The 13,619-nt window shown below is 41.4% G+C and overlaps 1 protein-coding gene across 1 annotated transcript in view; it reads right to left on the bottom strand.

The window, feature by feature from the left end:
* thsd7ab (thrombospondin, type I, domain containing 7Ab) overlaps positions 1–13,619 on the bottom strand; it is a 155,402-nt gene that overhangs the window by 42,416 nt on the left and 99,367 nt on the right. The window contains exons 14-18 of the mRNA XM_071205920.1: positions 13,191–13,457; positions 4,546–4,724; positions 3,940–3,945; positions 3,382–3,515; positions 1,218–1,371 (exon numbers count right to left, since the gene is read on the bottom strand). Of these exons, the coding sequence (XP_071062021.1) occupies positions 1,218–1,371; positions 3,382–3,515; positions 3,940–3,945; positions 4,546–4,724; positions 13,191–13,457 (740 nt within the window). The remainder of the gene's footprint in view (positions 1–1,217; positions 1,372–3,381; positions 3,516–3,939; positions 3,946–4,545; positions 4,725–13,190; positions 13,458–13,619) is intronic.

Below are 13,619 nucleotides of genomic sequence, written 5' to 3'. Positions count from 1 at the left end.
TTGAAATAAACTGTCGGCATAGGCTTTGACCCTGAAGGGATGTTTCTCTTTGTATTTCTAAATATGAATGAAGGTCCTTCTCTCTCCTGGCATTCCCAGAATAAGGAATTCAATGTCTCTCCAGCAGGAAAGGACAGCAGAGACCCGAAACCGATACTGCGCTGGAATCATAAACCAGTTTCTACACGGTCATTGCTTGTAGGAAGACAGTTGGAGGCGAAAATGACAGCCTTTTGAATAACGTCATCGCAGGCACGATGAATAAAACATGTCAGGGTCCCTGCTGGGAACACTGGAGACTCCAGCACGAGGATGGAATTGTGGGAAGTCGGTGTGTCAAGTACTTTGGAAACAAATGGGGTGTGATTAACAATGGCCAAGGTGCTGCTGAGAGAACAGCAGGAGACACAGGAGCATTCAAATGGTTTTCTTTTTACCAAGAATCGGAGTTGTCTCAAGCAGAGGAGCTGAAAAGGATGTTTTGACGCCTAACATGTTTTTGTGAAAGGAAAAGCAAAGATTGCTTACATGTTGTAGTCTGTAGGAGGAATATGGAAGACTCCATTTGCAAAGTCTTCATATTTTACAGTAAGTTGGAAAAGGATTCTTAGTTTTTGATTAAAAAGGAGATCCATTCTGATACTGTACTCATTTAGTCTGTCAACCTTTTGTCTAAAATGAAAGTGTACGACCTGAATATCTAGTAGCTTTCTGAATATATATAACTTCACTGTTTGTGGTTTTCTGCCAAATAACGATCCGAGCTATAGCTGGAATATTTTAGCCAGCTTTTTGTTTTGCCACTTCATCACTGCTAATGTAAAGAGGATAGTGCCTGTGTCACAAAATGTAAATCTGAAAACCTGCACAGGAGTTCTGAGTCTTTATCATAAATCATATTCCTCCCCTGCTGAATCCAGCACAGTGAGCACAGTGTAATATAGGTGATACATAAGCCACTTTTCTCCTGCTTCCCAGTTCATAAATCTCTTTTATTCCTCTCTTGGTGGACGATAAATAACCTGTTGACTAAGATTCACACACTGCTCAAAATGATACAGTGCTGGTACGCTTTGAATTCCTTGAGCCTTAGAGAGAATATTTCTGACAAAAATAGATACCAAGATAAATCTCAGTGGGCTTCACAGAACACTGACGTTCCCATATCTGTGGCAGACAGCTGAGCTGCTGCTCTCTGATCTGAGTTCAGCTCTCACCAGGCTGCAGCGGCTCCAGCTGCCCCAGTCATTCAGCACGCAGTCCTCTGGGCAGGGCAGCCGGCTCTCCCGGGCCCCCAGGGGCATCTCTTCAGGGTCACACAGGTAGTCCTCCACCGACTCCGACGGCCCGTCTATTGTGTTGAGCATGCACCTGTGGGATTGGAGGAAAAACACTGCATTTTAGATACTGATGGCTCCACAGAACAAACTAGTTAGACGTTATGTTTTAACTGGACATAGAAATGGCAAGTAGATGAAGTACTGGGGTTCGTCCCTCACGGTGACGGAGATCGATTTCACGAACACAAATAACATCTGTCACAGCAACACAGACTCTACTGGGTGAAGAGGATCAATGTAAACACAGAACATACGCATAGATTGAGATCGATGAGATGGATGCAGTACAAAAAAGGTCATTTTATTTGCATCCTAGTTTTCCTTTACTGCCTCAGCCACATTTAATAAAAAATCTATATCTATATTACAGACTTTATTATCCAGCAGACAAACTGAATACAGACTAAGAGTGCCAGTTTATTCACATGTCACATTATACTTACTGTGAACATGTATCAGCCACCAAAAATCATAAAAAGAAATTAGTCTTGATAATAAAAAAGGCGTATGGATGTTGATCTTGTGATCATTATATGGTGCGTTTGTCTTTTTAACCGTCTACTTTTACAGAACCACTTTGTTTGGTCTGTCAGCCCCACAGACCATCTAATTATAGCCCTGTCAGTCTAATATAGTCTAATTACAGTGCATGATTTGGCATGTGCAGCATAACATCCAAAAGGTTTGTGTTCAACTCGAAAGGATTTGGCAGGATGTCGGTTGTTGACCCTTCTTGTCCAATTTAGAAAATAAATGTTTTTTTCCAAAACAAAATAGTTGTTTTAATTTGACATTTTGTAACTGCTTGTATATTAATCTACAAATTACGATTAAATATTAAAAAGTGTACTTAAATGTGCTAATTTAATTTTCCAACAGCCCAAGGTAGTGTCTTCATATTGCTTATTTTGACTGATCAATGCCCAAGCCCTGCTTTACATTTGACATGCTAATTATTCTAGAACGTTTACTAAAAAAGCAATACTTTAGAGCATTTTGTTGATTTTTTTAGATGACTGAACCAGCAAATCAGCTAATAGTTAGCAGCACTGAAACACAGTACATATACTGTAGTGGTTATGTATCTATTATACACTGAACAAAAATATAAACCCAACACTTTTGTTTTTGCTCCCATTTTTCATGAGATGAACATTTTCATGAGAAAACATTTTCTATATACACAAAATAACCATTTCTCTCAAATATTGTTCACAAATCTGAAAAAATCTGTGATAGTGAGCACTTCTCTTTTACCGAGATAATCCATCCCACCTCACAGGTGTGGCATATCAAGATGCTGATTAGACAGCATGATTATTGCACAGGTGTGCCTTAGAATGGCCACAATAAAAGGCCACTCTGAAACATGCAGTTTTGCTTTATTGGGGGGGTCTGGGGGGGTCCGAAAACCAGTCAGTATCTGGTGTGAGGGGTAGGATTAGGGTTAGGGTAATGTTGTGAATTGAGTGGTCCATGGTGGTGGTGGGGTTATGGTATGGGCAGGCGTATGTTATGGACGACGAACACAGGCCACTCGATTCACAACATTACCCTAACCCTAACCCTACCCCTAACCCTAATCCTACCACTCACACCAGATACTGACTGGTTTTCGGACTCCCCCAGACCCCCCCAATAAAGCAAAACTGCACGTTTCAGAGTGGCCTTTTATTGTGGCCATTCTAAGGCACACCTGTGCCATAAAGCAAAACTGCACGTTTCAGAGTGGCCTTTTATTGTGGCCAGCCTAAGGCACACCTGTGCAATAATCAGGCTGTCTAATCAGCATCTTGATATGCCACACCTGTGAGGTGGGATGGATTATCTGGGAAAAGGAGAAGTGCTCACTATCACAGATTTTTTCAGATTTGTGAACAATATTTGAGAGAAATGGTTATTTTGTGTATATCGAAAATGTTTTAGATCTTTGAGTTCATCTCATGAAAAATGGGAGCAAAAACAAAAGTGTTGCGTTTATATTTTTGTTCAGTGTATAAACAATGCATACATGTAGCAGGACATGCAGCTCGATAGATACCTGACTTTTCTGGTCTGGACGCCCTCGCCGCAGTTCTCTTTTAAGTCCACGTTGCTGACCTTCCACACGCTCCATGGCTCAGCCACCCACACATACTGATTACAGTCGCTCTGACACGGCACCACCTCGTACACCTGGGGACAGAATTAGGTGCTTAACATGTGCTTAACATGTGCTTAATATGACTTCAAGTAGACAGAGCAGCAAGTCAAATATGTCAGAATAATAGTTCTACTTCTTGGCTTAGCCAAGTGATGGTTATTTCTATAAATATTTCCTCTTAGCCCTGTAAGTGTGTCACTTAAGTTTTGCCTTATAGACAATAATTATTTGGCTTGGCTATCCAAGGTTTAACTCCAACAAGATTATTTCTGCCACCGGAGCAGCTTGGACTCAGAGAAATGTCTGAATACATAAAACTCTAATCTGATAGTTCCTTGTTTACTTACAGTGAGGATATTGCGACTGTTTACAACCATCTGTCAGTGACCCAGCAACATCAGTGACATTTAACATCTGTGACTACATTTACAGATAGCTGAGGAAAGCAGCTCTTACCTGGGCCTGTAGCAGTGAGTCAAATCCAGCGAGCATTAGGGTGGATTAAAAGGAGATAGATGGATTAATGAGCAAATGCCAACTGTTCATATAGTGCAGAGAATATGATAACTTTAAAAAATGGTTACATTATGTAAGCCTTTGCAGGAAAAAACCTGTCTGAACTTAGCAGATACACACTACTCACACTACTCATACTGTACACACAGAAACAACACAACCTTAATCTGCATCTGCTGATACTCACAGACCTGGAAAGCATTTCAGAGTTGCAAATCACGGAAACCTTAAGGAATCCACTTGCACACATTTGAGCAATAATACGGTGGCTAGGATCAATTTATAGCATCCATTCCTCTTTGCACTGTTGCTGCTCGGCAAAAAACGAGTGCAGCCATAATGAGGGGAAGGTAAAGTACTCAAGCGTGTTATTCATTAATAATTCATTTCTTTCCTCCTCTTTCTCTCCAGTGTGGGCTTCGGATAATATGTAACCCACTTGTTATATTGTAGCAGGGTTCATAAATATTAAAGATTGGGGTTATATCTCATTCTCCTGCTCAGCCACCAATTTCCGATTACAAAACTGAGCTGGAGTTTCAGTACCTGGTTGATGTGGTCCAGTTTGGGACACGGCCGGCCCCCGTTGTAAGGTTTCTCTCGAAGCCATTTGGAGCGAACTTTGACCCCGCTGCCGCAGGACTTGCTGCATCTTGACCAGTTGGACCATTCGCTGAGTTTACAGTCTGAGGGACAGGGGATGATGCACGCTTCCTCGATATAACCTGAACAAATACAAAAACAGGAAGTGTTTAGCAATAACTGAATATGCATGTGGTGTGACCTGGAGAGTAAAATGGGTGATTGTTAAACACAAGAGAAAAACTGAAGGATAAAATAACAGCTTTGCAGTCTTTTTTAATGAATGACTAGACATGGTACTGTAGTCTGTAATTAATCATTTCAGACACGAAACACATTCACCAGAAAATGAACCGTAATAAAACCTTTGTTCTCTCTGTATCACACAAGCAGAATCTCAGCCTCCTGGAGAAAAGAGACATTTGTGTTCATTATCCAGTATAAAACAACATTCATCCTAATTCCCAAAGATCTGTTTTTCTTTTCAATCCAACTAACAAGTCCCAAAAACTCTTGAAATGCTAGATGGGGAAAACACCCAGCTGTAAGAGCAAACAATAATACAATCTAAATGCACTTATTGATTTTGAGCCCGGTGGAATGAAAACAGGGTCCACATTCAGAGGAGCAAATATATTGGCTGTTATATAAAAGCCTAAATATCTTGGGCGAGTGCTTGGGCCTGTCAGTGAGCTTCATTATTTCAATCTATTTTCCCTCGGCTCACAGGGTCAGGACATGTCAGCAGGGCCGGTTTTAAGAATCTCCCTCCGCCTGTTACTCATGTCTCACCATCTATTGACTTCTTCTTCCTTCCCCACTGCACACAGGCCACGGTTCAGTTAAATATGTTTAAAAGATCATCTACATGAACTCTGGTTGAGTCCATAACAACATTTTCCCTCTTGTGAAATGGCTTTTGCAATTGCTGGGTAAAAGTCACTTTAGTAAACAGACAGCACTGGCTTGTAAATAAGCTTAGCATTTGATGAGAAAATCCATGAAGGGAATACGATTCTTTCTAATGTTGGCTCTCAGACTGCTTTGCTCTTCAGAGAGAAATGTGGTGCCACCTTGACTGATCGCTCTGCTAAGAACACACACCTGCCACGACGATATTAAATATAAAGTTAAAACGAATCCAAAAGAAGCTTGTAAGTCCTTACAAATCTATTTTGTCAATGTATATACAATATGGATAATATTTAACAGAATGACCTTGAACCTACAATGAAAATATGGACCAATTCATATTTTTTTTACATAGTAATAAATCAAATGTAACTATAAAACACTATGGGGTGAGGTGATGAGCGGTGTCTGCTGCTGAGGCTGGAGTCGTACAACACTGTCACTGCTATGCCATAAATGTTGCCCTTAACAAGCTATTGACCCAGAGGCAGTGGTGGGCACCTACAGTATGGAAATCCCCTCTCATTGAATACTAATCCTCTTGACTGGTGGAAATGTAATCAGATGCATTTCCTGAGGCTGGCCACTCTAGTGAGATGCTATCTCTCTGTTCCTCGGCACTAGCTGAGCAGGTTTTCTCGCCGCGGGTCTCACAGACTAACCAGACTCACGCCACAGAAAGCCAAAATAATTCTATTTCTGAATGAAAACAAAAGGATATCCTGTCTGCTGATATAAAACAAATGACATTTCTTGTAATAATTATATTTGAAAGGGTCACAGACCAAAAAACACTAGCATTAGAAGTCATATTTGTTCTTCTTGTTAGTACGCGGAAAATGAAGGCCTGTAAAAAACACATCCCTAATATGTGAGGAATGTTTTTCACTTGTTCAACCTAGAAAACATGTCAGGCAATGTTCAGATGGAAAATAACACTGCATTCAAATAGATGTATTCATAGATAAATACATAAACACATTTGGCTGTGTTGGTGTGGGAGTGTTATTAAAGCTACTGTTGAGAAGGTGTCAAAAAGTTGATTTGAGTAACAGCCAAAAGTTTTAATTATAGTCTGATAACAATTAAAGCCCTTATAACTTTTTGATAAAGAAAAATAAGTTAAATAATAAATTAGGTTAATTAAGATGTACTATTAAAATGCAGTTATGTAAGAAACCTTAGCATTAATGAGTGTGGGTACATTTGAGCAAACTCTTATAGGTGTTCTGTTTTTCTTCCTGTTTCCCTGTGCTGCTAGAGGAGGTGCTTCTTGTTGAACAGAGCTTAAAAACACGGATGGAATTTGGCTCATCTGAAGAGGACAGTTGCAGGGTGATGCTGACTAAAAAATGAGCAGTACAATTTTTTAAAGCTAATATGATTAATCCAGTAAAGTCCTGGCAGCACTTTCACACAAACTAAATGCGCAGCGACATAATGATCACATCCGTCCATTCACATGCACACACACTTCTGCCTGACCTCCTTACGCTCCGCTGCCCCCGATCAGCGTCTCCACATCAACACCTTGCTGACTACAGCCTGGCCTCCGAAATAAGCTTCATGACCTTTGACCTCTCACTGTAGTCTTCAAGTCATGTTCAGTCATCGTAAATCACTGACACCGTCACTTTTAAGTACTATAAAGTGCTACCCACCTCAACCTTCAACAGATATACACTTGTTAGAGGTCTTGTCAAGCTCTCACTGGGGCTTTTGGGTTGAGTCCAGATAGGAGATCACCTCTTTTCACCTGTAGAAGTCAACCTGGCACAAGCTCTTGTTGTTATTCCCAAAGCAGGTGTAACTGCTGACACCTGAAATGTTAACAGTTTCCCAGCACAGCCAGCTCTTGAACCTCCCAGAGATAATTATAAACTGAAATACCTCTGGAGGAAGAGAGGCTTTCTTTCAATAGCTGAGAGCTATTAACATTTAGCTGGAACATAACCAAACATACAAACAATGGCTTTATTTGAACTTTACCTGGCTTTATTTAAAGCAAGGCAATGCTTTGTTTCTTTTTGCACATGCAGGAACCCTGGCATTTCTTGCACCTTCAAACTAATTATCACCTGCACACTGACTTATTTGCTAAAATTCCTGAGGATTAATAACTTCTTGAATCGCATGCATTTTAAACACAACGTTTCAATGAAAGAAAAATACTTTCAGGTTTGTAGCAGTTGTTTGTGTTTCCCTTTGACATGGTTTGTTTACATTTGACTGAATTGGGGGGACCAATAAAGGTTATCTTACCTTGCTATGCATTTTTGACTGTAACCTATAATAGATCACGTGTGAACTGTAATGCTACAGTTTCTTTAATGCTTGTGAAAAATATTGACCTTATTTATCTACTAAACTAAATGAATGAGTCTCTGGTTAGGGCTTTAGGAAATAAAAACACAAAAAACAACAGTCCAACGCAGGCATAGAAACAAACACAAAGACAAAATAAAGGAAAAACTGAAATAAACAAACTTTTTCCAACAGTAATTTAAACAACTAATACAATAATACATACCAATATCAATTAGATCAACATACTTCTTATACATGTAATCAGCTGAAATGATGTTTGTACCTACTGTACAGTAGATAATATTGGTTGGAAAATCCCTTTTTGTTTCTCTCTGTTATTTCATCTGTAAGGATCAACTAGCCTCCTGGGCCCCAGGGTATCACTGAGGACCCCCTGAGGGTATATCCAGCCACCAGTTATTGCTAGTCATCCAGCCAGGAATAAAGTCACCAGTGGCCTCTGAAACCAAATGTTATCCGCTCTATGGGTGGGTGGTCGGAGAAGCTTTACTCAAACATTTTTGGCTCCAGGAATCATCCAAGGTAACTGATTTTTGACCCGTTACACCCCCTGCATCACAATCATCTCCAAGGCAACAGGGGTAGCCTAATCCATGGGCGTTCGGAAAATAGCTATAGAAGCTCAACATGGAGCGTATAGAGGAATAAGAAGGAATCCCCATAGGCCCCAAAGGACCCTTTGATGTACATTACTAACATCACTAACCATAACACACACTGAGCTTAGCTTAGAGCTTGACAGCACACTGCCTATATGCTGTAACACTCAAATAGCATAAACTCAATTATATGGCACCGGCTCTCAGTGTGTTTCTCCTCTCGTGACAAATACAGGTCGTCATGCACCAGCAAATCTGTTCTCTGCAATTCTGCTCAAGTTCACAGGTCCTCAGCAAGATGCTTGCCCCAGAGTGACTGCACCGTGCACCCCTCCTCCTCTACCCCACCCTGCTAGCCTGAGACCAAGGCCTCTGAGCCATCCTGTAATATAGAGTCATGGTAAAGGTCAAAGATTACAGGTCACTTAGAGTCATCATTAAAGGAACTTTATGAGTAATGTCAAATATAGGACATAGAAGGAGATCTGTTCTAAGGTCTTCCCCAACTACACCATGACAATTCTACGGAAGCCCTGAAGGGCGGGTAAAACATTTGAAATATATATATATACTGATGATCCATTTTCTAATCTATAATGCTTCCTGTGTTTATGACTTCAGACTTATGAAGTATAAAAAAAGGTTTTGATAGAATCATCTTTTTTAAGTGTTTTTTCTTTTTCAGAAGAAATCATTTTTAAAGGAAATGCTTGTAAGTCTGTTGCTTTACTTGTTAAAAAAAGGTCACAGAGACTAGCCTTTTCCTGGCCTCAAGCGAGAAACAGACACCATTAGCTTTCTAAGCAGATTATTGACCTGAGGTTTAAAAGAGAGACAATCGTCAAGCAAGAAACCAAGGTATTTATAACAGGCAACCACTTCAAGTATTTTTCCTTGCGTAGTAACAATATCTAAAGTGGTCTCCGGTGTCTTTTTGGCTTTTGAAAATAGCATTACCTTAGTTTTATTAAGCTTAACGGTACGTCCACACAGCAGCTTTAGACGAATCTTCCACCGCTTCCAACGCTTCTCTGCCCATTGACTTTGAATGGGGATGACGTCACTTTGCCTCGCTTTTCGCCGAACTACATTGTGGGGGAGCGATGATTTCCAGGATTTCCAGGATTCAAAAGTTGAGCAATGTTCAACTTTTGAAGCTGAGCTGGAAGCGTCAGCCAATCAAATACGTTTATGCAAATCTGACAGTAGAAGCGCTAGCCAATCAAACCGCGTGTAAGCAGGGAGAACCAGACCGCAGTTCATTTGCTCATATTCCAAACGAGAAATTACGGTAGCAAATCACCCGGTTCTTTACGACCAGAACTATTAACGGGATACAAACTGGAGGAACCAGGCATGGAGGGAGGTGGCAGAGACAGTGGGGGAAACTGGTAGGTTTTCGCCTGTTTGGGGAGTATATATATATATATATATGCTCGCATAAAATCCCCGGGGTTTTTTGCTTTGTATGTCGGGGGCGGGAGATTCATGTGATTGGTTGTTGGTCGCATTGCTCGCAAAAAATCCCCAAGCTGTCAGACACGCCCAGCTCCAAGATTTTCAAGATTTTTGAAAAGCTGCTGTGTGGACGTACCGTAAGCCTTAAACTCAGAGAGCTGAGTCTGGATAATATTAAAAACAGCCTGTAATTTAACAACAGCCTCCTTAATGGAGGGACCTGCACAATACATCACTGTATCGTCCGCATAAAAATGTAAAGTTGCTCCATCGACATTTTGACCTAAACTGTTGATATAGATGGAGAATAATAATGGACCTAAAACAGAACCTTGTGGTACACCATTAGTGATGTTTAACCACTCAGAAGACAGCCCCTCAAACTGAACACATTGGGACCTTCAGAGAGGTAGTTCACAAACCACCCCACTACATGGCTGGATATGCCAATACTGAGTAGCCTCTGCTTCAGGATTTGATGATCGATGACCAGGGGCGGACTGGGGGGAAAAAGTGGCCCGGGGATTAATTGACAGACAGGCCCACTTAATGCGCGGCATGTATCGGCCGGCCGGCGACGAAAGTATGTTACTTAACAAAAAACCCTATGCATTTTATGTTATTTTGGACTTATTCATATAGTAATCACATTACCTGAGCCCTTAAGTTGCCTAGAGCAAAATAGGCTTGGACTGTGAGCCGTAGGGTCGCCGGTTCAAGTCCCCGACCAGACCTATTTGGAGTGTGTTCTTCTTCTTCTACATCCATATAAAACAGAACTGTAAACAGATTTACTTTTTCTTTCAACATGTATTTGAACAGCAAGTGGAGGCAAAAGTGACTGCACCCAAAACAATAAACCTGCTTGCTCACTAGCTTAAACTCAGTAACAGAATGTGGGCAACACGTTCTTCTCCACAGCCGCGCAACCTCTGAGTCAGACGTCACTTCCCCCTTTTCTATCCTACGGGTACAGCCACTCCCCCTGAACCCCGTTTCCCTGCCACCCCCCTCCCCCCCTCCTCCCCTATGCAAGCCCCTCCCTCTGAACCCAGGGCTCGCTACAATACTGTATACTGTATACACAAACTATACAAAAACGCCTTTACGCTTTGGAGCTTGTTTATCCATCTGTAAGCAACTGCCAGCTAGGTCTCTCAGTCACTCACTCCTGATCGTTCACTGCACAGTGACGGCTGCTACAGGCCTGATGTGTGAAATTGAAACTGATAGATAGAACAAAGGTAGCCTATCAAAACGGCCCAGCCCAGCACAAAACAAATAAAAAAATGTTGGCCCTCTGGCCCACACACAACACCGGCCCACCGGTGAAACTCCCGGTATTCCCAATGGCCAGTCCGCCGCTGCTGGGGACTCAGATAATCAGGAATTTGTCTTTTGGATGTTACAGCCTTCTTGTGTTGCTTATTATCGTGTATCTGCGGTCAAGCTTGACTTTAAACGTTTACGTACAGTAATATCTATAGTGTTTTAAATTGTTAGTAAACTGCACAAACGCTGAGTAAGAGAACTAATGTCTTGAGAATTGTTCTGAACAGCATGCAGTGTGATCTTTATTTATAATATCTGCTCCTTTAAATAGAGGAACCAGGCAATCTGGGAAGTTAGAAATACCACAAAGCTTGGATCAACGTTCACTTTTAATGATAATCCCCACCAGGAAAACCCCCGTTTCCTGGTGATATGGTGGTCTGTGGAATACAGAGATAACAGTGGCACAGTTAGCCTGCTCGACATCACAGCCGAGGGCATTGTGTCAGCAACAGAGTCTTGGAAAGACCACGTCTCTTCCCCTATCAAGATTAAAAGTGATGATGGCTGAGAGAGGATGACACAGAAAATAAAGGAAGGACTGGCAGATAGAATGGAGGAAGAGCGACTGCATGAGACGGATAAAGGAGAGATTTCATGATATCTTTGAGATTCACATGTAGCTACGCCAAGCCTCAATGTGTTTTTGATTTTCTGTGCACCTCAAGGAACATTGATTTTGTTCTAAGCTCATTGGTGCTTCAAGATGAACGCATGGATGCACATAAACACACACACACATTCACATAGGTGAAAAAATACTCAGTGGCTGCAAAACACACACACCACCACACACACACCCCATCCTTACGACATGCCCTTGTCACACCCACACCCAGATTAACCGTCGCATATCTGAATCTGTGACTCACACAAGAAACTAAAACCTTGTTTGTATATGCACAACACTGATGTATTCATTTGAACATCTCCCGCATTCTATTTCACAGCAATTTCACAACGAGTGTCTGAGCCAGGATTCTTCGCTTGAAGTATTTTGGATCTTAGATAAGACCTTAAAAAACGAAGAGACAAATGATTCTGACAGGAGTGTGCCAGAGAAAATCCTCCTAATGTGAAATCCTGTATCTGAAATAGGACCCTAACCTCCATAGGAGGGGGACTGCATATGTGCACAGACAAAATCCTTCACCTCAGATAAATGTTTATCTGAATAAACAGTTATTCTTGCATCTGTTGCTATACAGAATATTTCTCAGCTGGAACCAAGTAGTCAATGCTGGAGAGGGAAAACACAATTTAGTAGCTTTTGTATACTTGTGTGCTTAAAGGCAGTTTCCTCTAACATCTTCTTCCATCATTTAGGGTCACATGCCATACGTAAAATGTTTGACATTCTCTGTGATGCCGACTTCTAGTGAAATGTAGCCATTTCTCTCATTCATCCCTGTTTGTACTTTACGGTTTCATCTTTACTTTATTTTCATGTTCACTTTCAGCTGTGTATGAGTGGTGTGGATTAATGCTGATGCTCTACATTTCCTTTATTTTCTGCTTCATAATGAAAGTGTTTAGAAAAGAGAAAAAGTGTGTTCATCATCACATGTAAAATATTCCTTTCTGGCTTATTCTATTTTTTTTTATCAGATTTTCAAAGATGTTTAAAAAATGCATTGTCCTTTTCAAAAACGTAAAAAAACAGGCCAAATTCTTCTATGCTCCGAGAGCCACAAACCATCAATTTTTCCACATGGTATAGAGTAGGCTCAGAGCGACAGTTTGTAAAAACCTGAACAAATTCACTTTATTGTCAGGCCTTCTATTGAAGATCTTCTAAGTTCAGATCATCCTTAGAGGTTTTAACCTCCATGCAAGTGGGTGGAAGTAGGTGCTAGAGGTAGATTGCTCTAAAACACATGAAACCAAAACAATCAGCATGGCCACATTAAAAAACAACTAACTCTGTGATGTTACCTGAAACAAATACCCACACACATACTTATAGGTTTAAATACTGACCGTGACTGTTGCAGCGCAGGGTCTCCACCAGCCGGTTGTCCTGGTCGTAGCACACCATGGCCTGGTAGCGGTAGCCCTGCCCACACTCCTTGATGTCTCCCTGCACCTTCATCCCCAGGAGGCTCTCGACTCTCCCCCCCTCGGGCAGGATGCAGTCGGACCAGTTCCCCACCGGCTGGGCATTGTACTTGTCACACGGGCAGTACTGGGTCTCACTCAAAGGGTACATTTGCGTGTTTTTGCACTTGTCTTTCTTCTTGCTCCTCCCTGAGGACAGAGATGACAGAGATGAAGGAATCGCTTTGGGAGAGGTGACTCCACACGTCTGCTGGTGTTGTTGGATTTCTGTCTCTTTTTGGTCGAAATGACTTTGAGTCTCACCATATTTAAGGGAACTTTTAAAGCCTGTGGGAAAGTTTGGATAGTGTA

Source organism: Pseudochaenichthys georgianus, chromosome 16, assembly GCF_902827115.2.
Source record: "Pseudochaenichthys georgianus chromosome 16, fPseGeo1.2, whole genome shotgun sequence".
NCBI classification, from domain to species: Eukaryota; Metazoa; Chordata; class Actinopteri; order Perciformes; family Channichthyidae; genus Pseudochaenichthys; species Pseudochaenichthys georgianus.
Note: the sequence above shows the minus strand (reverse complement) of the source record. Positions and strands in the feature narration are given on the sequence as shown.